Source organism: Hippoglossus hippoglossus, chromosome 9 (assembly GCF_009819705.1).
Source record: "Hippoglossus hippoglossus isolate fHipHip1 chromosome 9, fHipHip1.pri, whole genome shotgun sequence".
Classification (NCBI taxonomy): domain Eukaryota; kingdom Metazoa; phylum Chordata; class Actinopteri; order Pleuronectiformes; family Pleuronectidae; genus Hippoglossus; species Hippoglossus hippoglossus.
The window spans coordinates 1778521-1803748 of record NC_047159.1 but is presented as its reverse complement, the minus strand read 5'-3'; the positions used below and the strand labels follow the sequence as shown (position 1 = coordinate 1803748).

The window sequence follows — 25228 nt, the reverse complement described above, 5'->3', positions numbered from 1 at the left end:
CAGACCGGCATATTCAAATCACATGGTTCAAGACAACACAGCGTTTATCGTCTGGTCATATCGGACATTTAAAGATGCCAAAAGTTGTGTATGTAAAGGACATATCAAAAGAATCTTAAAAAGTCCAGAAGCCCAGGACCCCTCAGGGTTAATGATCATCCCTCCCACTGACAATGACCCCCTGTTGGTTTTCCTCGTCTCCTCTCAGGCCGGATCTGTACCGAGCTTCCGGGAAGTTCGAGCTCCTGGATCGCATCCTGCCGAAGCTCCATGCCACCAACCATCGAGTCCTGCTCTTCTGCCAGATGACCACTCTCATGACCATCATGGAGGACTACTTCAGCTACCGCAACTTCCAGTATTTGCGTCTCGATGGTAACCTCACCCCTAGAGCAATGTTTAAACATTCAGATCTAAGGATGATTTCCACTTAATTAGAAATATAATATGTAGTAAACAATTATATGAGCTGTCTAAAGCTGATTGGTACCAGGTACGATGTGGGTCTATTTTAATTAAACTGTATGAGCCAAAAATACCAGCGGCTCTGTCCTGACACTTGCATTAGCAACAGATTCAATTAATTCCGATGTTATAAAACGTGTGATGTCTTCAGTCTTGTCAGCGCAGTGAACAAAACATCCAGGCAGCACCTTCACACTTTGTCCCACACTGTCTGTCACTCTGTCCAGTTAATAAGGCAAACGTCCCCACAGCAGAACAGACCTGCTGTTTAACAACTCACATTAGTTCTGTGAGTAACCTGATAACAAGACACATTTAAATCTGGTTTGTTCGTCATAGGCTTGTGAGGGGAGGTCGCTGGGTTTCTGTTCCCACTCTCCTAATTAAGTAATACCAATTAAAAAATATGAATATCATATAACATGTAATATGAGTAGGTATAATACAGTCTAAGCCACATTCAAACATTCCTCACACACCATTCACACACACTCTCACCGATCTTTTGGATAAGTGGACCTGGATTTACATTCATAACATCCACACATCACTTTTCTAAGAGAATGAAGACGTGTCTCTGATATGCAGCTGTGGTCTGTGGCCCTCATTAGCTGTCGTGATTTAATCAGACACACAGACTGGGACGTAAATGATTTCATCATGTTGAACCCAGCTTCATTAAATCCACCACGTGTCCTTTGAGACACCTCTGAGACCCTTTAATTGGTCAGAGACGCAGCGCGGCGAGTGCACATGTGACATTTTAACTTTCCCTCAAATAAGACGCTTCTATATCTGAATAACGAGAAGAAGCAAGAGCGCACTTTTCAAAGTTACCTCAACAAACAAACTCAACAAACTCCACGGTTCAAAAATAATTACGTTTGTTGTTTCAGGAACCACCAAGGCCGACGATCGAGCTTTACTGCTGAAGAAATTTAATGAGGAAGGATCCCAGTACTTCATCTTCCTGCTCAGCACAAGAGCCGGTGGCCTCGGCCTCAACCTGCAGGCCGCAGACACGGTCATCATCTTCGACAGCGACTGGAATCCCCACCAGGTCCGTCCACCCGCTCGCTTTATTACTCTGCCCTGTAACGACCCTACTGCTCACAGCGTGAATGCATGATTCTAGAAGATGTTTGTTTTTATTAGTCCGACACCGGTGAAGCTAACAAAATACTAAATTAAGGGATGTTTACTCAGGATGTGTGTCCCGTGTGCTGCCAGTCAAACCGCAGCGTGCGAGGTTCCATATGATGTATATTTCATGGCATGTTTGTTCACAGATGCAAATTTATTCGTTATTCATGACCACAGACTGATCCCTGCAGCACATTGTGGAAGTTCAGGCAAAGTTTGTGGAATCGTTGCTCTGGACACATGTGAATATAGAAGGAGGACGTGACGACTCCCCAAAGTGAAGCCAACTTGACTTGCTAGCCCCCTGGTGGCTGGCTGAAGTACAGGTCACAAGCCCCGCCTCCTCCATGTTAGTGGATAGGACATGGGCCACACTGCAAAGTCAGGTCAAATAGAGTTGTGTCATTTTAGGTAGTTCTTTTAAAAACTGATGATCAAGTGTTTGGTTTTAATTATGATGATTTTAAAAGGGGGTGAGACATGATTGACACCTGAGACTGACTTGCGATTGGTCGAGCATGTGTTGACCTTGATACCCCGACTTATGCAAAAGATGCATTATTAAGTTACCACAACACAAGACAAGCAGCAACGCAACTGTTTATTTATTCTCACCACAAAACTTTATTAGATTATCACCTTTTCCCCAACTTCAGCATTTGTGTGTCCCGCAGCAGCGTCGACTTCACACATGTCCTTGTGGAGCGAGCTGCTTTATTCTATCAGTTTTGCAGAAATAATCTAGTCACAGTTTTCTTTTTGTCCCCCGCCTCAGTGATCTTTTTGTTGAGCTGACAACATCAAGCTATTTAAAATGTCTTTCTCTGGCGAGTTGAGTTCACATTTGCATTTCCCAAAATATCTCCTCTGCGACTGATACTCTGAGATCAGAACACTTTTGTTTTGTGCTCCTTTGCTTTCCAGAGATGCAAGATGCAAATCAGATAAACTGTGGCTGGGGCTCGTTGACGTCTCAGTAAATACGCTGCTAGACTGAGAACTTGCACTGATGCAAAACTTTGACAGGCTTAGTGAATATCTGCCTCAGACTCTGAAGTCTTTTATTACAATAAATACAATAAATGCAGGTTGCAAGTCATTAAGACACTGGAATGGTAAAGAAACAGATATTACGAGCTCTTGTGGAGATTGTCCACCTGAAATAAAACGAGCCAAGAGCACTCAACCAATCAGGTATCGTCAGGGCTACAAGCCCCACCTCAAAGGATCCGGTACTTTCGTAAAGTTTAACGTCTTAGCAGGGATTGTTTGGGGGGTAAAACGTTTTCCCTAGAACTTAATTCAGGGCCTGGTCCCTGCAAAGGTTCCTGGTTCCTGCGGAAAGTTGGAGAGTCAGAGCTCAACAAGGCAAAGCACAAGTTGATAGAAGAGCTGCTTTCAACAGCAAACAAATATATTATCGTCAATCCAGAATCCATCATTTAAATCAATCAACCGGTGTTAAAGTTGGACCTTGAGTAGCTTTTTGAACTTATCAGAAACCGTCTCACATTTCTCTCTCCTCTGTTAAACCCAGGACCTCCAGGCTCAGGACCGCGCCCACCGCATCGGTCAGCAGAACGAAGTGCGCGTGCTTCGCCTCTGCACCGTCAACAGCGTGGAGGAACAGATCCTGGCAGCGGCCAAGTACAAACTGAACGTGGATCAGAAGGTGATCCAGGCCGGCATGTTTGACCAGAAGTCCTCGAGCCACGAGCGCCGCGTCTTCCTCCAGGCCATCCTAGAGCACGAGGAGCAGAACGAGGTAAAAGTCATGCCTGTAAGTTGTGTCTTTTGGATGTTTATTCTCTGTCTGAGCATCTCAAGCCCAAGAGGTGTTAATGTGTTTGAGTAGCCAGGGTTATATAATGAACACGAGAGATTTTTCCCCATCTTGTTAAGTTATGCATGCTGGTTTTGATTGAATCACCTCAGGCCCAGAGACAGCTCTGTAGATATGATCAGCGAGCAAACCGCCCGTCGTTTACAATATTAAATGGGGTTGTAATGCAATTTCAGCGATTTACATTGGGTGCGATCACATCTGTGTTTTGGGACTGAGCACGATAACCTCCTCTTTTTGCTGCCACAGTTCAAATTGACACAGAATCAAGATCTTATTCTGTTATTGACGTGTTTTCCTGTTCTTCTCCCTTTGTAACTGCAGGAGGAAGACGAGGTGCCTGATGATGAAACCCTGAACCAGATGATCGCCCGCCTTGAGGATGAATTTGAGCTCTTTATGGTAAAAAAAAGTCACTTGACATTTAAATCTGTTAAATGGACACCTGCTTCTCTTCTATATTTAGCCCCAAAATAATTTCTGTTGTCAATCATATGGAGATCTTCCAACATTAATATTTGTTCAGGCTCTTTCAGACTAAACTGTCCAATTACTTACTAAATTACCATGGACACATGACTCACAGTCACCTTGTCATCTTCAGAACACACTTGGCAGCTTATGTATATTATAAAAAACAAATGTGTGTTGTCTGTATTTATTAACTTGGCATCACACAGCCTGAAGCTACACTGCTTCCTCCATGACTATTTATAAGAACCTGAATTTAACAGATCCAAGCCCACATCGGTGATTGTGCTTCAACTATCAAGACGGTACTTTCTGAACGAGCTCTAAGTGTTAATTCATTCATTGTTGAGTTTATTTTTAAGTATTAAGATGCCTCATGCACACCCTGTAACTGAAGCTATGGTAAATGGGATTTGCCAAATCCCAGTTGACGATGGAATTTATCCCAAGGGGCTTTATGTGAGAATGTAAATGTCTGATTAAGTTGCTGCAGACATTTTTCGAGAACTTCTCTTTCCAGCCCCCGAGTATAAATATCGGCAAAATGTGAGAATACAGAGGGAAGACTCACTGCGTGTTGATGATGTTTCTAACCGGTGACGGACACGAAAGTGGAAGAACACAAATATCTCAGCAGCATTAAAACGTTTAGAGTCAGAACCCTCTTGCTGTGAGGCGACAGTGCTAACCACTTAACCACCGTGCCGCCCGTAACAACATCTTCTCCATTCCAAACGCCGTCCTCACCACTTCCCCACTGCTCTGCCAGCAGGAATGCAGTGATTGCCCGACAGTAGTAATCTGTTCAGTAATGAAACAAGGTGACACTGTGTAATGGCTTGAAACTTAGTGATGTTAGTACCTCTCACTTTATATTACAAGTTAATGAGAGAATGTCACATAGGGACTGTGGGGAATATAATTATAGCACAACATGGCCTGGTTGCTTATTATTCATCCATCTATTGATGCAGTGGTGATATCTGATGCTGCTTCTCCATAATCTCTCCGTTCAAGTACAGTTTCAGTTACATTCGTGTGATTATAAATATAAACAAACCAAGCAGAGTCATCATGTGATTCTCCTGCTTTTCTCCTCCAGCGCTTTGACATGGACCGACGCCGGGAGGACGCACGCAACCCGAAGCGTAAGCCCCGTCTGATGGAGGAGGACGAGCTGCCGTCCTGGATCATCAAAGACGACGCTGAGGTGGAGCGGCTCACGTGCGACGACGATGAGGACAAGCTGTTCGGCCGAGGGTCGCGCTGCCGTCGAGATGTGGACTACAGTGACGCGCTGACTGAAAAGCAGTGGCTACGGGTAAAGTCCGAACAGATATAGATTGTAAAAAATATAATTGTAACTGCTTTTAAACAAGGAACAAAGTCGCTAAACTCTACTTGAATCATGAAGCTGCCGTCTGAAGTCTTGTATATCGCTACGGTAAAAAACGTCTTTGTGTTCCACACCTGTTGGAATGCTTTGTAGCTTCGTAGCTTTGTTGTCTCGCCAACAAATCCATCTCTCAGGGCTCCTTAGCTCCCCAACCACGTTCCAAAGTTTCTTTAATGCTTTAGTTTTTACAAAAATGTCACAGTTACCGGAGGAAACAGTAGATGTGTTGTTGTTTCTTTTCACCGGGGGGAATAAATCACATCTGTTGCATTAATTGAGCGTTGACAGCAGCAGCTCTGTGTGCGTGACACCGATTCAAAGCAAACAAATACTTTGATAATGAAGAAAAATGTCACAGCGCCACAGTGTGTCTCCCTGATGTGATGAAGATGGAGTTCTGTGGCACCGAGGAACAAAACGTGTCACAATCAACAATGAGCTAATGGGATCGCATTTTTGGGGGGGTTTGTTCTAATTGTATTTGGTGACAATAAGAATACATATAGTGATGTTGATAATTAGAGTCTGATGGAACTTTGGGGGCTGACATCGAAATTAGGGATTAAAACGTTTCATATCAACCATTCTATTATCAAAACAAAGGCAATGATTCCTTCGCTGTCATTTTTAAATGACTTATCGATCAGGTTCTAGTCATAATGAATTTAAATCATCAAAACTATCGGCTCTAATGAGGTGGTAAATGTTTATATAGTGAAGTTAGAGGCAGCCGAAGAGTTTCAGTTAAACTTATTTCTAAACGTGTCGGGTAAGAGATGAGAGATGAGATTCTGCTCCTGATTTCTTTTAAACTTGTCGAAGATAAAAGTTTGTGAACAATGAGACTTTTTACGGTGTAAAACAACCGCCTCCTTTTTTATGCACCGAGCAAATTATGATCCATTGTTGGCAAAACACGTCCCAACCGTAATTGGACGCTGGTGTTTTTCTTTGATTCTATTTCCCTCTGTGATGCTAATGGCGCCCATTCACCCACACCACACACACAGTGAGTCATTCCCCTCGGAGAGACGGGTCGGGCTGGCAGATCCATTTAATGACTGTGGCTCAGGTGTATCTGGAAAAATCAAGAATAGAACAAAGAAACGTTGAGCCGGAGGTGACAGTATGTTGGAAGCTGTGGTTCCGAGAGGCTCTGATTAAAAGAAGAAAAACAAGCAATTTATGGGCTGTCCATTTCTGAGCGAGTAAAAAAAAAAATCTCTGTGTGACACCGATCCAGCCTGTTTTCGTTTTGTTCGTTCAAGAAATTATCAAAACAGCTCGAAGTGGCTCAGTTTGCTGGATCGCATCGTACCCAGGAGTATTTTTAAAACAGTGCGACCGTACTTCATTTCATCATTAGGCAGTTTGATGTGACAGGGAGATTATGGAGCTCTGCTAATTGGAGAAAAGCCCGGAAAAAGAATCTGTCACATCTGATTCTGATCTAGTGGGAAAAAAAATCGGCTTAAAATACAGATAAAAAAATTCTAAAACTCTAAAAGAGTATTTGGAGAAGAGCTATAGGATTATGCAAAGTCCCATAAATGTAATTAAATTCATTACATTTGGTTTCACATTGTAATTTAGGGACTAAACAAAATTCAGTCTGACATACGTGCGTCCTGTCGTCATCACCTACGTGGGCGAACTATACTCGACTCTGATTGGTTTGTAGACGGCGTCTGACGTGGGCGTATTGTCAGGTGGGGGGGTAGTAGTCTTTCTGTTTGAATGGAGAAAATGAATGAAGCTGTTCATCTGGTTTCCATGGTAACCTCATGATGGTATTACTAGTAGCATCTTCAGGCGCAGTACTCCACTGTACTACTGTACTGCAGTATTCCACACTAGTTCAAATGCACCAAATAAACGTCCTCATGTTTCAAAGATTATATCGTCGGAGATGAAGACTGCAGCTTCTTCTTCGTCTTCTTCTTCTTCTTCTTCTATTCTTTAATGCTGTCTCTACTTCCTGTGATTGGTCCAAAAGTCCAAACTATCCTATAAAGTGTTTTCACTCTGCGAACGAGTCGGTTTGATCCAGACCTCCTCGTCTGGTCGGACTAAATGTTGGTGTGTTGTTCTGAGGAACCCTTCACACCTGATGTTTTGGTTCAGACTGAACTGAAGAGTCTGAAGGTTTGAACCAAGCAAGGTGTGAAAGTGACCTGAAATAAACTCAAAAAGAAAATACTGTAGACAAACTGTTCAGGGTCAGCGGCATCATGAAGAGTTTAATGAGTTGACCACTGAAATTAAATTAAATACTTTAACCAGTGACAATACTTGTTGCTGTCAGGTCATTTATTCCTGTGTTGCCTCTTGAATTGTGAATCTGATGACAGAAATGTTTTAAGAAAAGTGTGACAATGACAATTTCAAATCACGTGCAAACATTTAACCACGTCTCTTGTCGGCTCCTTTCAAATTCCAGGCCGTCGAGGACGGAAACCTGGAGGAGATGGAGGAGGAGATCCGGCTGAAAAAGCGCAAACGTAAGAGGCGACCGGAGAAGGAGTCGTCGAGCAGAGACGAGGGAAGCAGCAAAGCCAAGAAGAAACGTGGACGTCCCCCGGCGGAGAAGCTCTCCCCCAACCCCTCGAAACTCACCAAGCAAATGAACACCATCATCGACACGGTCATCAACTACAGAGACGGGTGAGGACATTGATTTTCAGGACTTAAATGTGTGCGAATAGCGTTTCTTCTTTTGCCAATCAATAGCAAACAGTGTCTGTGTCTTTCCAGCAGAACTTTTATTAGACACAGACACACGGGCAGAGGCTGATTTGGGTCACTGGAAAAATATGCAGATTAAAGAAGTGTGTGTTGGACTGTGATGGAGGTCAAAGTGTTTCTGATCCCCCCCCCCCCTCCTCTCTCTCGCTGCACACTCTCCTTAAAGGGAAGGACAAGGGGAGGGTTAGACAAGGTCTGGTTTGTCGAGTCGATCCTCGCCGCTAACACACCCAGTACATCTCAATCTGTCCCTGTTTCCAGATGCTCCAGACGCATCCTGTCGCCGAAATACCAAACGTCACGTTCCCGAAAATAGGTCCATGTGTTTTTATTGACGAGTAATTGCAAAGCTTTCCACCACAGTGTGTCCTCGGAGTCGGTGCAGACAGTGTGTGTCCCAACTGAAGCCCAGAGAGGCCACTTCATGTGATTCAGTGAAAAGTTTCATCTCTCATCCGAGAGGCTTCTTCACTTCAGTTCCACACGTCCTGTTAGTAGAAAACTGATTAATATCTTGTGGCCGCGAGTTATTTATCTCGTTCCCAGGCGTTATTTCGTGGCCGCACGATGTTTTCTTGCCCAGATGTCGCCAGAGGGGTTCAATTTCAACGTTTCTTAAAAAAAAAACTTTACTTTAAATACCTGTGGATTTAATTAAAAGCAGACTTCTTAAGTGAAGTATGTTATTATCACCAGTAGAGCTGGAGTGGAGTGGTCATGCAATGCGAGTCTCTGAATTGGAGAAAATAATGCCTTCGGGGGGGTGATGGGGGAATGAGTCAAGGAGACGTGCGGATTCGAGAGGATCCACACATCTCCAGTAGTTATTTCCTCCTCCTCTCCTTCCTTCCTCTCCTTCCTTCCTCTCCTTCCTTCCTTCCCTCTTTCCCTCATACACAGGAATACAAATAGGAAACAAGTGATAAGAAAAATCGAAATCAGAAATATTAAAACAAGCATAAAAAGAAGCAAGGATTACAAAAAAGAAAAGATATAATAATATACTTTACACATTAAAATGTATATAAGCATAAAACAGGTGAGCGTTCAGTCACCGTCACCGCACCCCCACTGAGAGACATTGAAGAGTCCAATGTCCTGAGGACAGAAACTTCCTCAATTTGTCAGTGGAGCAGGACGGAGACATCAGTCTGCTCCAGAGAGTCGTCCTCTGCCTGGTGAAGCAGCTGTGATCCCTGTTTGTTTGGTGTCCAACACTCTGCATGTAAACCAGTTCAGCTTCTTATCGCTTTCGCCAAGAGACGAGTTGTATTTTGAAAACGTAGCAAACAAACTTTTAAAACTAAAATCAGATTTATTCTAAAAAACATTTGGACACAATTTAGACCAGTGTTGACGGAGAGACGTCTTCTCTTCACTGTCGGTGATCAACAGCGTGTCACAAGTCACCGCTCCATGAAATTAATTTTACTTTCACAGATAAATCTTCATATTTACCGTCGTGAGCAGCCTCCTGACACAGGAGCCGTCTGCCTCCTCATCTCACACTCATTTAAAATCCCACTTTCACTGTAGTGTCTGAGTCTGAGTTACATTAGATGGTGTCTTTCTCCTCCGTTTGATGAGCGTCACAGTTTGATGATCGCGAGCCAGAAAGTGGACAGAGGAGGAACATTAACTTTGTTTTTCAGTCTGTGTCACAACCGACAAGAGATTTGAATTTAACTCTAGATGTTGATTTATGTGCTGTCGCCATTGCTGTGGTGGCAGAACAGAACTGAACACATTAACACTGACAGGGACAAGTGAAGGTAGTTCGTGAATGTGTGAATGGAGCCGAGCAGAGACTTCTGGCTTCCTGGTGTGTGTGTGTGTGTGTGTGTGTGTGTGCGCGTGTGCGTGTGTAGAGTTCCTCTGTGTGTAAGTCTGCAGCAACCCGCCCTGCCACGACCATCCAATGGAAAGTACAGATTTCTCCCTGGTCAGCAGAACACAAAAACAGACATGAAGTCATGTCTTAGTACAGTGAGATAAACATCCTCATACTCTCTCAGTCCAAGAAGCCCTCAATGTGTGTATGGGCGTGTGTGTTTTCTTCCTTTGCGAGTGCGTCTGTCTCCCGTGCATGGACCAACATGTGCATTTGTGTTCCCATTACTCAAGTATGCATTGGCCCGAGTTCTCCGCCGAAGCTTTTCCAGGAAACCGCTACCTGCTATTCCAGAAGTCAAATTCTTTCCTCTCCCAGTTGATGGTTTATTCTTCCCAGAGCATCTCAATCATCGCTCTGTCACTCCTCCCACTTCGCCAGTGGGAGGAGGATTCCAGGACTCTGGATTCCTGAGCTTTCAAATCTGTTTCCTCATAAAACAAACAACATCTCTTTGGTTTAATTTGGAGCTTCCTGGAACTTTACTATCTCTTATTTCTTAAATGGAGCCACGCAACCGTTGAGGGTTCATGTCCTGAACCAGATTAACAGTTTATAAACACGGCCGCAGAGTTCACTGGGATTTCCAGCTCAGTATGACACGCACGCACGCACGCACGCACGCACGCACGCACGCACGCACGCACGCACGCACGCACGCACGCACGCACGCACGCACATATACAGTTGTTTTATGTCAACCCATCGGAACAAACCCTGTAAATTCTGGCTCACATTTTCCCATAATCCCAGTGTCTTTCACAGAAGTCAGCGCTGGGGTCCGTTCCCAGGGGTCCCCCCCCCCCCCAGTTGCATCACGATTTACACATCAAAGTATAAAGCTCCATTTTGAACATACCATCCAGCTCCTTTGTTGTTTCTGCACAGTTTACACAGTGGATCTGAGCCCACGGCACGTTCAGAAGTCAGCGGCACGGCAGTGGCAGATTGAACGATAACCAGGGGATCTGAGATCCGCAGCCTGTCTGCACACGGCTTATTTTACACTCTGGGAATTTATTATTTTACCTATGCAAGAGCTTGTGAAATCTCAGGATTTCAAAGGGTATTTACAGTGGGAACACAAACACGTTTTTTATTTAAAATGTACAATCTGCAGCACTTTTGCCTTTTCCCCTGTTTTTCTCTTCATATTACTGACAGGATTTTCTTTGCTCATCCCCTGTAAACATCGTCTCCTGTAAATGATAAGTGATAATCAGCAGGAACTCAGTTGAGGGATTCGTTGTGGGTTTTAAATTAAATGTGTTTAGAATTTAAATTAGAAAATGTCTTATTTAGATCCGTCTAAGGCTGATTAAACATTTATGGACCAATCGACTGAACAACATTTCCCAAGTTGCTAGTTCGTTATATGAAGATAGCTTTTTAGTGACACTTGTATATTACATCTCGCTGTTTGAGAAGGTTGGTGTGTTTCTGTTTGGAGGCTGTCGTGCACCACGATCTCGTTCAATGATGATTAGTGGTTAACAGCAATATCCAAGGTTTGATTGGCAGCTAGCGAACCTGTGTTGCATGTCACACCCTTCTCTCTTCTCCTTGTCTCTCTGTCTCTAGACTGTCAACTGCTAAATACATAAACTCCTAAATACATAAACTCCTAAATACATAAACTCCTAAATAAAGGCAAAATGTCTCAAAATGATATATATATATAAGATTTGAAAAGCTCTTTTGTTTTTAAGCTGAGCTCTTCAAAGGGGCACTTTCAAAAGACTTTACATAATCTCTTTAAAACATTAAAAAGAAAAATACACTTTGCTGCAAAAACAGCAACAGCATTAAAACAATAAAATGCAAAAAAGGAATAGAAACATTTCAAGGAAACAAAAAAACATAAATCGATTCAGGAAATGGGGGCGAGGTGGTTCATGGTGAGTATTTAATATTCAGGCAAAGTGCAGGAGATAACTGTTCTGGGTTAAACGTGGCCAGTAGATAAGTGCAGCTCCTCCGTGTTCAGCTTGTCCTCTGGGATCAGAGCGCTGCTCCTGCCCCTGATAACCCGAGAGCTTCATTAGTCAGAGGTGTATTCGGGCTCAGAGCCGTCGAGAGATTTACCGACAGGCAGCACGACCTAAATTCTCTGATCCCCCGGAGCTTTACCTCGATTGGTCGTAAGTAAATCACCGCAGATTTAAAGTCACACAAATTGCTGAGTGTGAAGTAAACTTCTCATTAAATGTTCTTGCGTAGCTTTTCCAAACCCGGTCCACGGTCGGAGGTGTTGTTCTGCTCACAGCTGTTTTCAGACATGAATTCTGGAAATTGTCCGGAGAGTTTCCGAGAGTTTGCTTTTCACATATGAAGAACGCAGCGGGAGATTGTGTGAGTCACATGAGTTCACAACAACAGGATCGAATCGGAAGCATCCAGGCGAGGTGGGGGGGGGGTCTGGGTAGAGCAGCAGGAGGCAGAACATGACGTTTTAATTCAGCTGCTGTTTGTGTTGACAGCATTTTGACACCGGCATCAGCCCTTATTGTCAAAGCATCATCTTTCCAATTTGGCAATTTCGGCGTCGTCTACGTGTATGGCTCTTGTTTTTCATCCTGAGATATTAGTATTCATGTCCATCGCATGTTAGAGACGTCATCAACACCCCCACTCACTCAAGATGAATTCTCTGGATATCGTCTTGCTCTGTTCTCACATGGACGTATGCAACAGACCACATTCTCACACACATCCTCTCCTGAACGTTTCAGGAAAAGGTTCGGTGCCTGTGTGAAAGCAGCTCATTTCACCTCTAGGTTGCTGATTAATTGGCGGGTGAACTTTTTAACTGTCAGTCGAAGAAGCAGCAAGTGATCCTTAATTTATCTTCACTTGGCCTGACAGCGTTTGAACAAAAATACTCCAACAACATAAGAGGACGCGTCAATAAACCAGCGAGAAGTCTTAAGTTCAGTCGTTACTGATTAACAGCTGATGGATCTTCTTCCACACGGTTTCAGAAGAACCTTGAATACTGTCATGTCCCTGTAAGGACGGCGAGGTATGAACTTATCTCTGCTTCTTTGATTTGAGGAACTTTACTTTAAATAATCAAAGTGTAAAGACTATATCAGTGTACATGTTTCTGAAAAATGAAAAGATAGAGCCACAACAACTCATACATGTTGTATAGGAGCAGCCTGACCTGATGTTGTGTATTCAACATCCCACTCACTTGACCTTTGTTCTTTCTGGTTCTCATTCGAGCTGCCAGGTCTTCCCTGGTCTCTTCCTCTTCCTCTTCCCTTGCACTCAGTAGCTTCTTGTTTACCACCGCTGACCTGGCCCGAAGCATTACAGCATGTTGTTGATCGCTCCTCATAGCTGCAGTGTAGTTGTGTAGTTGTGTAGTTGTGTAGTTCTTGGAAGTGATCACTGTGAGTCAGTGGAGCTGTATCCAAATACAGTACAGTGCTTGTAACTAGGACAATGTCGTCCAGCGTCTCATGGATGTGCTCTTTGTATTTACTGGACAACAACAGAGCTCCGTGGGACGCATCAATAATCTAAACCAGCCTCTGGATCCACACAATACATCAGCTGGATGCATTCACTGTTTGTTTTGCTCTTTTCATGGGATTTGTTGAAAATCTCCAGCCTTACTCTCAAAGGTGAACCTTCCACAAGGATCCGTGAATCCTCGCTGATGAAAGCAACTGTGTAGAGTCTGAACATATGCCTTTCAGTCGTCCAATCACAAAGGACCTCAGGCAGACTGTACATAGCACACAGCTACAACATTTTCCTCAACAGGACATTGCATTCAAGTTGCTCCCACTGGTTTACCTTGCACGACAATGGCCTAACCATTCATTAGGGAACATTCATTGAGAGCAACCATTCATAAGCGTCACCATTCATGGGCCTAACAATTCATTGGAACCATTCACTGGATGCAACCATTCATGGGCCTAACTATTAATTACCTGGACAAAATAAGATAATCATTTTCTACTCCCACAGGGAAACTTTTAGTCAAAAAATAAAAAATCTGTAAAAACACACATTCTTACACTGAATTGCAGAAACAGAAATAGATATTGCACTGTAGCTTTTGCCTGAACTGGAGAATCAGTTGTCGTTTGTAAAAACTGTCCACGACAAAACACTTTCTAGGTGGAAGTTTCTGCCAGTTGACAGAGTATGAATCTAATAAATAATCAAATCCAAGTCATATTGTAACCTTGTTGTCGTGTTCAGCTGCAGGAGGCATCTGTTGCACTTAGTCACCTCGTTAAGCTCTGTGAGACAAACCGTGATTTGTGAATAGGACCTGTACAAATGTAATGTGATTGATGGATTGATGATTAATGTTGAATTCCTCTGTGTTGGTTTCCAGGGCAGGAAGACAACTGAGCGAGGTCTTTGTCCAGCTGCCGTCCAGGAAGGAGCTGCCAGAATATTACGAGCTGATCAGAAAACCTGTGGACTTCAAAAAGATCAAGGTATGATGGTTATGATCCGTAGAAATAATGAACAGGAGCAAAGATTTGCATCTGACAGTCCACTGGTTGCCTTAAATTTCACCTTAAATGAAGCCTTGCAGAGCCTGATGGGGGCGCTGTTGTTGTTGTTGTCTTTCTGTTCACAGGAACGTGTGAGAAGTCACAAATACAGAATCATTGGAGACCTGGAGAAGGACGTGATGCTGCTCTGTCACAACGCACAGACCTTCAACCTGGAGGGGTCACAGGTCAGGATCCCAGCTGCAGAGCTTCACTTCCTCTCATTGACTTCACCTGATGAATCTGTCTTCATGTAATCTGCTGTTTAACCACGTGTGAAGGAGAGACACAAGTCTGCAGGTTGTCACTCTCAAGTCTATCTGAAACAATTAACTGCTCAATCAATTAATAGGAAACTCACTCGCTCTCTACTTCTACGACTGAGTGGTCACAGAGAAGTTCAGGTTACTTTACGTGTAACCCTGGTTCTCTGAGTAGCATGATGTTGATGTTCCCCCCCCCGGGAACGACCTTGACGCCTGATGCTGCTGGATTATTTGAGCTCATTCTCAGCAGAGGAGCTCACTGCATTGTCACCTCCACTGTTCAGTTATGTGGAGCAGCAGCATATGTCGTGCCCTGGTTAGTCAGACTGGGATTACGTGAAGAGACGGGAGTCTGATCCACAGAAGAACCTTGAACAACAGGAAGTTCACTGAAGAGAATCGATGAGGCTGTTTTTAAAGACAAAGGAAGGTCACACGGAATATTGATTTAAATCTGGTTTCTCCTGCACTTTGAAAGAAGTTAACTCATGAATATTAGAGCCCGAGCGATTTAGTGGTTTGAGTCAGTGTCGGTGTTTGTTTGCAGATACAAAAACTTTTATTTTACCGAATATGGAACGAAGAGAAAATTGGCATTTGTGTTTTAATTTCCCGTTCGAATTTTGGGGTTTATATATAAATTACATTTCTATTTATCCGGTTGTATTTGTTTTCTTTTTATCTAGTTGTTTATAATAAAGTTTGGGTTTAAACTCTAAAATATTCAAACCTCAAATACATTTCTGGGTTTGTTGACATCCTCTTGCACTTGTTTTACTCCTTTGCCAAAGCAAGTCGAGGAGTTTCTGTTTCTGTTCACATGCTGGAAACTGAGAATCTCTCTCACGTCGCTGTTTTGTTTGTGTCGCTGCTGCAGGATATGAAGAAAACAACTGATTTGCATGTTGTTCCCAAGACGTAAAAAATAGGGATTTTGTTTTACTCCCTAGTATTGATATCGGTCTGGCTGTACTTATAACATCATAACGATATATCAGAATCATAATAATTTTACTCACTTCCATCTCAGTCGGGCTCTAATGTAAATGAACGAGTCATGAAAGCCTCCTACTTAACGTTTAGAGACTAAAACATCTTCACGGTCTGTGAATCGCAGTCGGTTCTGTTTATCCTGGACGAAGCCGCTCAGGGAAGTTCTTCACCAAACAAAGAGTCATTGACCTAATTCACTGCTGAAGTTTCTGGGTTAGTAAGAAACGTCCTCGTCCCCGTTCGAGGGGTCGGACGTCTGTGATCCTGACTCGTGCTGTCATGAGCGCCGGCTCCTTGTCAGACCTGCGTCATCCACGTACTTGTGTGTGTACGTGGGCTGCTTGTCTGGTAATATTCAAGTGTCTCTTATCATTTGGTTTATTTACATAACCTTGGTTTTCTGAGTGGCGTGAACGTGATGCGTCAGTCGTACGCGGCGGATGCTCCAAATGCAGATGTCACGACTTTCAGACACTCGGGGCTTGACTGGTGAAGCAGGTCCCAGCTTTTGAGAAGAGGTTAAGACAAAGGTTATTTCAGTTCAGTTTATTTCAGTTGAACTCGTCTTCCATCCGGCGTCCGCCCTCCATCTCACTCTCCACATGATCTTTGACCTCATCTCTCCCTCTCTGCGCCGCGGCTCGCTCGCTCGCTCGCTCCCATATTCCCAGTGTAATTCATGCTGTTTGAGGAAATGTTAACATCACCGAGTCTCTCTTTTTTCTCTTTGCCTGCAGATATACGAAGACTCCATTGTCCTTCAGTCTGTTTTCAAGAGCGCGAGGCAGAAGATTGCCAAGGACGAGGAGAGCGACGATGACAGCGAAGAGGACGACGATGACGAGGATGAGTCCGAGGCCGAGGGTAAGAAGCACTGTTTCATCTGTAAAAAAAACACACACACACACACACACACACACACACACACACACACACACACACGTGATCTCATTTATATTCTACACTGCAAACCCTGTGAATGCAAGATGTACAAAGTGTTGCTTTCCATCTGCTCGGAGGGAACGTTTAAATACAATAATATGATTTCTAAAACGCAGTTTATAGTTTTAATGGTCACATATTCAAACATAAATCATAAGTGATTTCAGATTAAACTAGAACCAGATCAGAACCTCTAATATCAGACCCCGAAATATGTTTTTTCATCAAGATCCATAAGTTATTCCTTGATAAATACACAGAAATATCAAAGAGCGCGATGTTAAAGACTCTTCTCCATGAATGAGTTCTTCATGTATCTTCCTCTAAGTTTCAATGAAGTGAATCCTGCTGACAGACACAAGCATCATCACCTTCTCGCCGGAGGCAGGCACCATGTCCTCTGAGCCCAGACGGGGGTGGAAACTTCAATGAGTGTAATTTATGATTTTGTGACTCATCAAGTTGTGATGTAAGACCTTGTTTGTTCGAACCTTTGCTTTCCCCCCCCGTGCTCCCTTCAGCCAAGTCGGTGCGGGTTAAGATCAAGCTGAGCAAGGAGGCGCGGAGCTACGACAAAGGCAAGAAGAGGCAGAGCAGAGGGAAGGCCAAGCCGGTGGTCAGTGACGACGACAGCGACGACGACCAGGACGATAATGTAGGTCATTCCACTCCGCAGCGCTTCACTCTGCTCATCAGCATCTTCAGCTAAAACCAAACCTGATCTTTACTCAGAGAGAAACAAGATGGCCACTTTCAAACAGGAGTCCTTCATCTGAAACTACACTGTTCTCCACTCAGCTGCTCCCTGCCAGCGCTCTGATCCTCTGCCTCACACCTCAGGTGTCAGGCGCAGCCGTTTAAATTGCTGTTAAATTGTTTCTCAGAGAAAGAAAACTGCAGCGCTTCAGGCCGAGGAACATTTACTGTGATGCTCAGGGTCCGGTGTCTCTGCCAGTTGTTGTTCTGATTGACAGATCACTATCAGTTACATGTTGTTCAATTAGTCTCAACAACACATTTCAGAAAACAGTTCATTGTTATTACTAGTTTATGATGAAGCAGTGATTGTTTTGTATTCTCTTACAGTGTAAGTTTATCCCTCCGGCCACTTAAACTCGTCTTTAAGTTACTTTCTTCTTTTCTTGTGAATTATTCACGTGGGCTCCAACCTGACATTCGGTATTTTGTCTTTTTCTATATCGTAAACTGAAGTCTGAACATTCGTCTTAGTCACAAGTTCCTTTTACTTCCTACTCGGAAATCATTATTTTATAATAACTTGAATTAATGTTGTAGTTAAGACGGTAAACGGGTCATTATTGTTAAGAGGAACCGTTACACAAGCATTGAAACTTCTCAGCCTTCAATTACGCTGCTGCTGCAAAGAGACTTTTAATGTCTCCGTGCAGAGAGCGGCATTATGGGTAATTGTAGCTCACAGGACTCCTTTGTAGCGTAGATTTTGATTTAACCTTCTGATTTCACCACTGCAACACAAACCGGTTTATCACACATTTCATTTATATCCTGTTTCACTCTTTCTCTCGCTCGGTGATACCAGCAGCAGTGTGAAGGTTCACCTTGTTGTGGTTGTTGACTTGAGACCGTCCGGTGCAGTCGTTGTGTATTTACCTCGTTGAGAGTCGGGTGTCGTCGAAGTTCACAGTGGAGATGAGCTCCTGAAAAAAAATCTGATTTCATGTTGTATTAAAAATCACCAGCGTGTGACGGCAGCAGAAACTTCCAGGGGAAATTAGGAAGGACTCAAACTGACCAGCGGAGCTCTGGGCTTCCACCGAGGTTGTTCCGGTGTTTTCCAATTACACATTTCAGAGCAGCAGCACGATCGCCTCAGGCAGGACCGCTTCCTCCAGGTGCTGCAGCTGCAAGTTAATAAGCTCTGAACTCTGGAAGTGTGGAGGAGTGAATGGTTGTGTCTGAATAAAGCTGCTTTTAGACCAGCGAGTGGACGTGTGGACGAGGTTTCTAACACAAACATCTACACGTAGAAGACGAAGACGTCAACTTGGAAACACGAGGAGGTTCCAGAGCTTTTGGTGCTGAGGGCCGACGCCGGTGTGGACGAGCTGTAAACAACAACACTGATCTTTCCACAGCAGAGTTTATACGTCATGACAGTCTCGTTAACCTGGACCTAAACAGTTAGTCTACCTGGACGAGCTGCAGTTCACAGGATGTCGTGTCCAGACTCTGGATGTTTTTTTCTGACTCTAGAGGAACAGACTGAGAACTGAGTCTGGATTAGAGTTTGTGAGACAGATATAATCTCTGGCTGGGAGAAGCCTTGTGAACAGTGTTTGGATCAGACTTTAGCTTCATTCTGTCCCCGTCAGGGAGCTAACGCAGCTAACGCAGCTACCGTCTGTCTGCAGGTCTCAGACGTGTTGTCCACACAGTGCAGAGGAATCAGTGCGTTTCTCCATGTGATCATTGAACTGGATGTTTGAAGCATCTGCTGCTGACAGTCCACACGGCGCTGGGAGGGAAAGACGTTATTCTTTAAAATACTTTCAATGATGAGGCAGAAAGATGTTGTTGAAACATGAGGACAGATGAAACTGTTGCTGAACTTTCATTAACTGACAAGTGAGAGACGACTGAGAGACGACTGTTCTGTGACTCGCTCGCTAATGTCCGACACTCGTCTCTGAAGTCACGAGCAGTGAGAACACGGGCTGGTCAGTTAGTGACGGACGCGTACGGCAGCCAATCGTCTCCATGATGCTATCGGATCAGATCAAGTGTTTCAGGAGCAAATGACCAACCCGACCTTTAACACAGGTTTGTTTTTAACGTATTCCAGTCAAGTGGTCTTTGGTCTCCACTGGGAATCCGGTTTAGGAGCGAGACAAATACATTGTGATCTATTTAACCTTCTGGAAATGTTTTTCAGTTTTCGATCGATTGAAACAGGATCGTGTAATAATTCCTCCTGCAGCCGGGAACAGGATGTGAGATTCCACGAGCTTGTTTCAATCGATCTAACATAAGACAACTTTTTACACTGGAAAGTTAAGACCTGTGTCTTCTGCCTCATCGTGTCACGTCCAGTGTGAAATGTGGTACGACCGCGTGCTGCTGCGAGGTTTCCCTTAACTCACCATTAGTGAACGGCCTGTTTGAATAAAACCTTTTTAAGATCCAGTCAAATACAAACCACTGACTCACTGAAGCTTTGAGTTCAGCTGCACAGATTTTAGAGATGAGAAGAATCAGAAGTTTCTCTACGTGATGACGTCACAGTAAGAAACGTGGAGCCTGGAGGTCAAAGGGTCAAAAAACACCGATGTTAATATCGAATAAAAACATTTTCAGTTTTCAGCTTCTCCGATGCTTCGGTGTTTTCATTCAGCAGGAGAGATGGTGACCTGTCGGCTGAAGTGGTCGAGGTTTAGTAAACAGCTCAGTGAATTCACACGACTGAAGAATATAAAACCTGGTGTGTCCTGTCACGCTGGGAAAATAATCTGCTTTTGTGTTCAGAGGAAACTCGTCTCTTCTTCTCTTTCTGTCTCTTCTTCTCTTCTTCTCTTCTCTTCTTCGTCTCTTCTTCTCTTCATCTCTTCTTCTCTTCTTCTCTTCTCTTTCTGTCTCTTCTCTTCGTCTCTTCTCTTCGTCTCTTCTTCTCTTCTTCGTCTCTTCTTCTCTTCGTCTCTTCTTCTCTTCTTCGTCTCTTCTTCTCTTTCTGTCTCTTCTTCTCTTCGTCTCTTCTTCTCTTTCTGTCTCTTCTTCTCTTCTTCTCTTCGTCTCTTCTCTTCTTCTCCTCGTCTCTTCTCTTCTTCGTCTCTTCTTCTCTTCTTCTTCTCTTCGTCTCTTCTTCTCTTTCTGTCTCTTCTTCTCTTCTTCTCTTCGTCTCTTCTCTTCTTCGTCTCTTCTTCTCTTCATCTCTTCTTCTCTTCTTCTCTTCATCTCTTCGTCTCTTCTCTTTCTGTCTCTTCTCTTCGTCTCTTCTCTTCGTCTCTTCTTCTCTTCTTCTCTTCTCTTTCTGTCTCTTCTCTTCGTCTCTTCTCTTCGTCTCTTCTTCTCTTCGTGTCTTCGTCTCTTCTCCTCTTCGTCTCTTCTTCTCTTCGTCTCTTCGTCTCTTCTTCTCTTCTTTGTCTCTTCTTCTCTTCGTCTCTTCTTCTCTTCTTCGTCTCTTCTTCTCTTCGTCTCTTCTTCTCTTCTTCTTCTCTTCGTCTCTTCTTCTCTTCTTCTCTTCGTCTCTTCCTGTCTCTTCTTCTCTTCGTCTCTTCTTCTACTGATGCCTCTGGATGTTTGTTTTTTAAAGGTCTTCATCTTTCCTCTGTTCTTCCCCGTTGTTAAAGACTGGGACGAGGGGGTTTGAGGAAAGGTCACCGGCTTCACCTTCAAACCCTCGTCCCTCCTGAGATCCGTCTCCTTCCCTGGTGTTGATGTGTTCGGCTCTCGACCTGTGTGACCTACTGTCGATGTGCTGAACTGACCTTCATCACGCTGCATCTCCTCCTCCTCCTCCTCCTCCTCACTCTGTTTCTCTTCTGTCCACAGGATCAGTCAGACAAGAGTAAGAGCGACGACGAGTGAGATGAGGACGTGAGGATGTTGTTTATAGCACTTAGAAAACAAAAGGACAATATCTTCCATCGCTGTCGCTCTGGTGCAACTTCTCTTTTTTTATTTGACTCCATTTGTCTATTTGTATTTTGTGACTCTGTCCCTTGTCCCACCAGCTTGGAAATGTATTACTATCAATAAGCTAAAGCAATACCAATCCGCTTATATTCCTGTTTTTAAGACAGTTTTTTAGTATATTTTTTAACTCGGCGCTTTGACTAAGATTTCAATTCTGTACGGAAAAACAAAAAAAAAAGAAAAGTTGGTTATGCTTCACGCGCTTTTGCTTCATTTGTACTCGCTTGCTTGCACTTTTAGAAGATTCAGTCTTAAAATCCAAGTTTTAAAAAAACGTGTAATAAAAAAGATAAACGTGTAAGTTTGTGAAGCGGAGGACGTCGACGTGGAGACTCTGGTGATCGAGTTACAATCAAGTTTTTATCTGTTTCTGTTTCACCTCGTGCCAAATTTGGAAACGTAGAAAAAAAAAACGATCGTCAGACGGAAGATTGTTTGATCGACGCTGTAACTTAGCAACCGTTACTGAGCTGGAGAAGCCTGTTCAGCTTCAACCCGTAAAGTTTAGTCGTGTTTTTCAGCTGCAGTCGAAACTGAAGCTGAGAATAATAATAATCAGAGACTCTTTTTAGCGAAGCGAAGATTCCAGCTTCTCACGTTAGAAGACGTCCTGTTTGTCTTTCCCATAAAACTTTAGGTCAGATATTTTAAAACGTCATTAAAGACAAAGTATCCTCAGTACAAAGTCAATCATCTGATCGTTAGTAGGAAGTTTTATGTTTCATAAGCTCCATTCACGACGGTACAGCTTATTGATAAGATTAAATTATCGTAGCTTTAGAAGTTTAAACATCGTGTTTGAAAAACCCAGAACAGAAAAACTGTCAGAAGATGATTTTTTGTTTTTTAATCGTTTCTTCATTACAAGAGAAAGTTTCTCAACACGAGAATAAGACTCGGATCAAATCCAGACTTTTTACAGAAGATGTGTATTTTTAACTTCAAGTGAATATTTAAGACCCTTTTTAAAACGAGTTACCGCTTCATGGAGCTAACGTTAGCTGCCGGTGACTGTTAATCTTTAATGAAATGATTTTAATCTGCTGAAACTAACAACATGAGTTCCCAGTTAATCTGCAGATTCTTTCCTGGATTAATTCAGTTTATTGTTGGTGAATTAATTGTAATGAAATTCTGAATGAAAAGTGTGAGAAACAAAACCCGAAGACGTTCACTTTGTCCCGACGAACGATCGAGAGGAAATCTTCTAATATCTGAAGCTGGAACCCGAGAAATTATGGGAATATTTCACTATATTTGCTCAAACAAGAAAACACGATAAATTGTTCCTCAACTAACGGATTCAAGTTGTGGATGATTCTCAGATTAATCGAGGCCATAAACGCCAAATGCTTTTTCAAATGTCTCATTTAGAAACCTGTGACCTCACATTATCGATCCTCGTCAGACGAGTCCTCGCATTTCACGTGTTTTTCCTTCTGACGTTTTCAAGCTGTTGTGAATCGGAGCAGAGGTTCTGAACTTTGTCGATTTTCTTGAACAGAAAAGTGTGTTTGTGTTTTTTGTTTTTTTTATTATCGAGAATTTGGCCACAGAGCGACGTCTGATCATCGGCTGCAGACTCAGAGTTTTCTGTAAGAAATATTAAATTCATGTTACATCAGATCCTGTCGCAGCAGCGGGTTGTAAAGTGTCAGGTGGTCGTCGCAGATGATTAAAAAAAAACAAAAGAAAACAGTGTTAAAGTATAAAAAATATCTGATTTGAGTGACTTTGCATTTCCTGGTATATATTTCACACAGTGTATTGATTTCTACCTTTTTGAGTTGTGGTTGTGTTTTCATTTTATCGGTTCGTAGCATGATCTCCTCCTTGGCAGTAAACCCTGTACATGCAGATAGTCTCACTTTGGTGCGTGTGCTTGCCGACTCTCCGTAAGTGTGACTTACTCTTTGCTTTCTTTGCACAGTGTCTTTGTGGTTGTATATCGAAGCCCAGGGCAAATAAAATCTCACCGATTTTCAGCACAAGAACAAACACTCGTCTGTTTATTTACTGCCAGGGACCAGTTTTTACGAGCTGTCGGAGTTCGTGCACGTGCGACAGGTTTCTGGATAAAAGCTGCTTTTATCAAGTTTAATCATCTGATCCATCTTTAAAAAGTTGTTCCTCTGCTACATTTATGTTTATGACTTTATTCATAAGTGTATTATACATATGAACAAGTACAATTCTGAACTAGATAATTATTTTTACACTGAGACATTAGTGCTTTTACTAATGGAAAATAATAATAATAGGAATCATTTTTACCAACATTTCTGTTTTCTGATGTTTTTTACAAATCAAACAGTTAATTCATAAAAAAAAATAGTTTTCCCCTCAACTGCAATAATAAAATACTGCTCACAGATTAAAATATATGATCCAACGATAATAATCATCGGGTCCATTTCTCTAGATATTAATTACAACCTTAACAATGTTAATGCAGAACAGGAGGATCATTTTTACACTGAGGCTTCGGCACTTTGTACTTACGTAAAAGATAATGACGTTTTATTTATATATAACAGTAATGTTGGATATTAAAGTTCCTTTACAAGCAGAAATTAAACCTCACAGGTTCATACATGAGAATAAAAACACAGCTGCAGAATCGTTCAGACAGGAAGTCAGCACTGACAAGTCCTGATGATGTAACGAGTTCATAAAGTTAATTAATCATCTTTATATAAAACGTGATGACGAGCAACATGTCAGGTTCTGGTTGTTTGTTTAAAACCGTCTCAATGTTTTCATGACGTTTTCCCAAATGTCTGTTAGAAATATTCCTTTTTCTGTCGAATCAAACATTAACTGAACTGAACGTGAATATTCTCCTGAGACTTCATAAGTTTTTCAACCTTCACCGCTCCTCATTCTTCAAACCTGCTCTGAGTTCTGTGCTACATTATTAAAATTCAATTTGATTTGTATTCTGCTAAATCACAGGAACCTTTTAATATTATAGAGAAACACAATGAGAGAGAGAGACGTGAAATCCTCATTGTACAAAGTGTCCTCGACTAAATAATGTCCATCGCAAATCTAAAAACATAACGTTTTTATTATTGAGCAGAGAACAGATTCTGTCTCACATGAAGCTGAGGGACATGAGACAGGAGGGACAGATCGGTTCTGTCCAGCTCGTCCTTCAGCCTCCAGCAGGCCCATTGGTCCCATCGTGGACACACCTGTCTCAACCTGCTCCTCTCAGGGGAATCCTACTGTATTCAATGAGTCACGGTGGTATTGTTCCGTTCAGACCCAGGAGGGCAGAAGACGGGCCGTCACACCGTACAGCTGGCCGGACTCGAACACTCGGCAGCACATCAAAACAGCTCCCCTTTGTGTTTCCTGTCATTTTCCACTAAGCCGATTCCCCTGAGGAGCGAGCGTCAGCCGGGCCCCGTTTCATCTGCTCTTTGAAGCGCCGAGCTGTTGGGACAGACCTGAGCCCAGGAAGGGAGAAACCAATTGGGTGTTAATCCCGGTCTGAGTGCCAGAGATGTCAGCTGGAAGAAGTCAGGTGCCGGTGCGATTCCCGGCTATCCCTCTGTAGCTTTTGTTCCCATCATCACATTCTCCAGGCGGCAGATGCAGGTTCCCTCCGAAACCCAAACGGATTCAGGGAATGTTCCCTCCTGACGTGAAAGGACCAGGTGCTGTTTATTATTAAAGAGCCGCGGAGTTTGTCTGGTGTCGGGACTCGTTCGCATTCAAGGCCGCAAACGGGGACGATCGGTGCTAACGCGTGCACAACTTAAAAGGAAGAGCGGGAAAAGGCTTTGTCTCCCTTCGGATTCCCGGGTTCACTATCAGTTTAACGCATGATCGAGGAAAAGGCAGATTCTTCTCTGGGGCCTGAAGGTC

General features: G+C 43.2%; 1 protein-coding gene across 1 annotated transcript in view; it reads left to right on the top strand.

Moving 5' to 3' along the window:
• The window catches only part of smarca2 (SWI/SNF related, matrix associated, actin dependent regulator of chromatin, subfamily a, member 2), a 46436-nt gene extending 23090 nt beyond the window's left edge, over positions 1-23346 (top strand). The window contains 11 exon segments of the mRNA XM_034595364.1: positions 208-375; positions 1362-1525; positions 3146-3373; positions 3776-3853; positions 5025-5243; positions 7759-7982; positions 14315-14420; positions 14567-14668; positions 16477-16603; positions 17203-17336; positions 21209-23346. Of these exon segments, the coding sequence (XP_034451255.1) occupies positions 208-375; positions 1362-1525; positions 3146-3373; positions 3776-3853; positions 5025-5243; positions 7759-7982; positions 14315-14420; positions 14567-14668; positions 16477-16603; positions 17203-17336; positions 21209-21244 (1586 nt within the window). The 3' untranslated portion in view covers positions 21245-23346.
• Positions 23347-25228: the final 1882 nt, after the last annotated feature.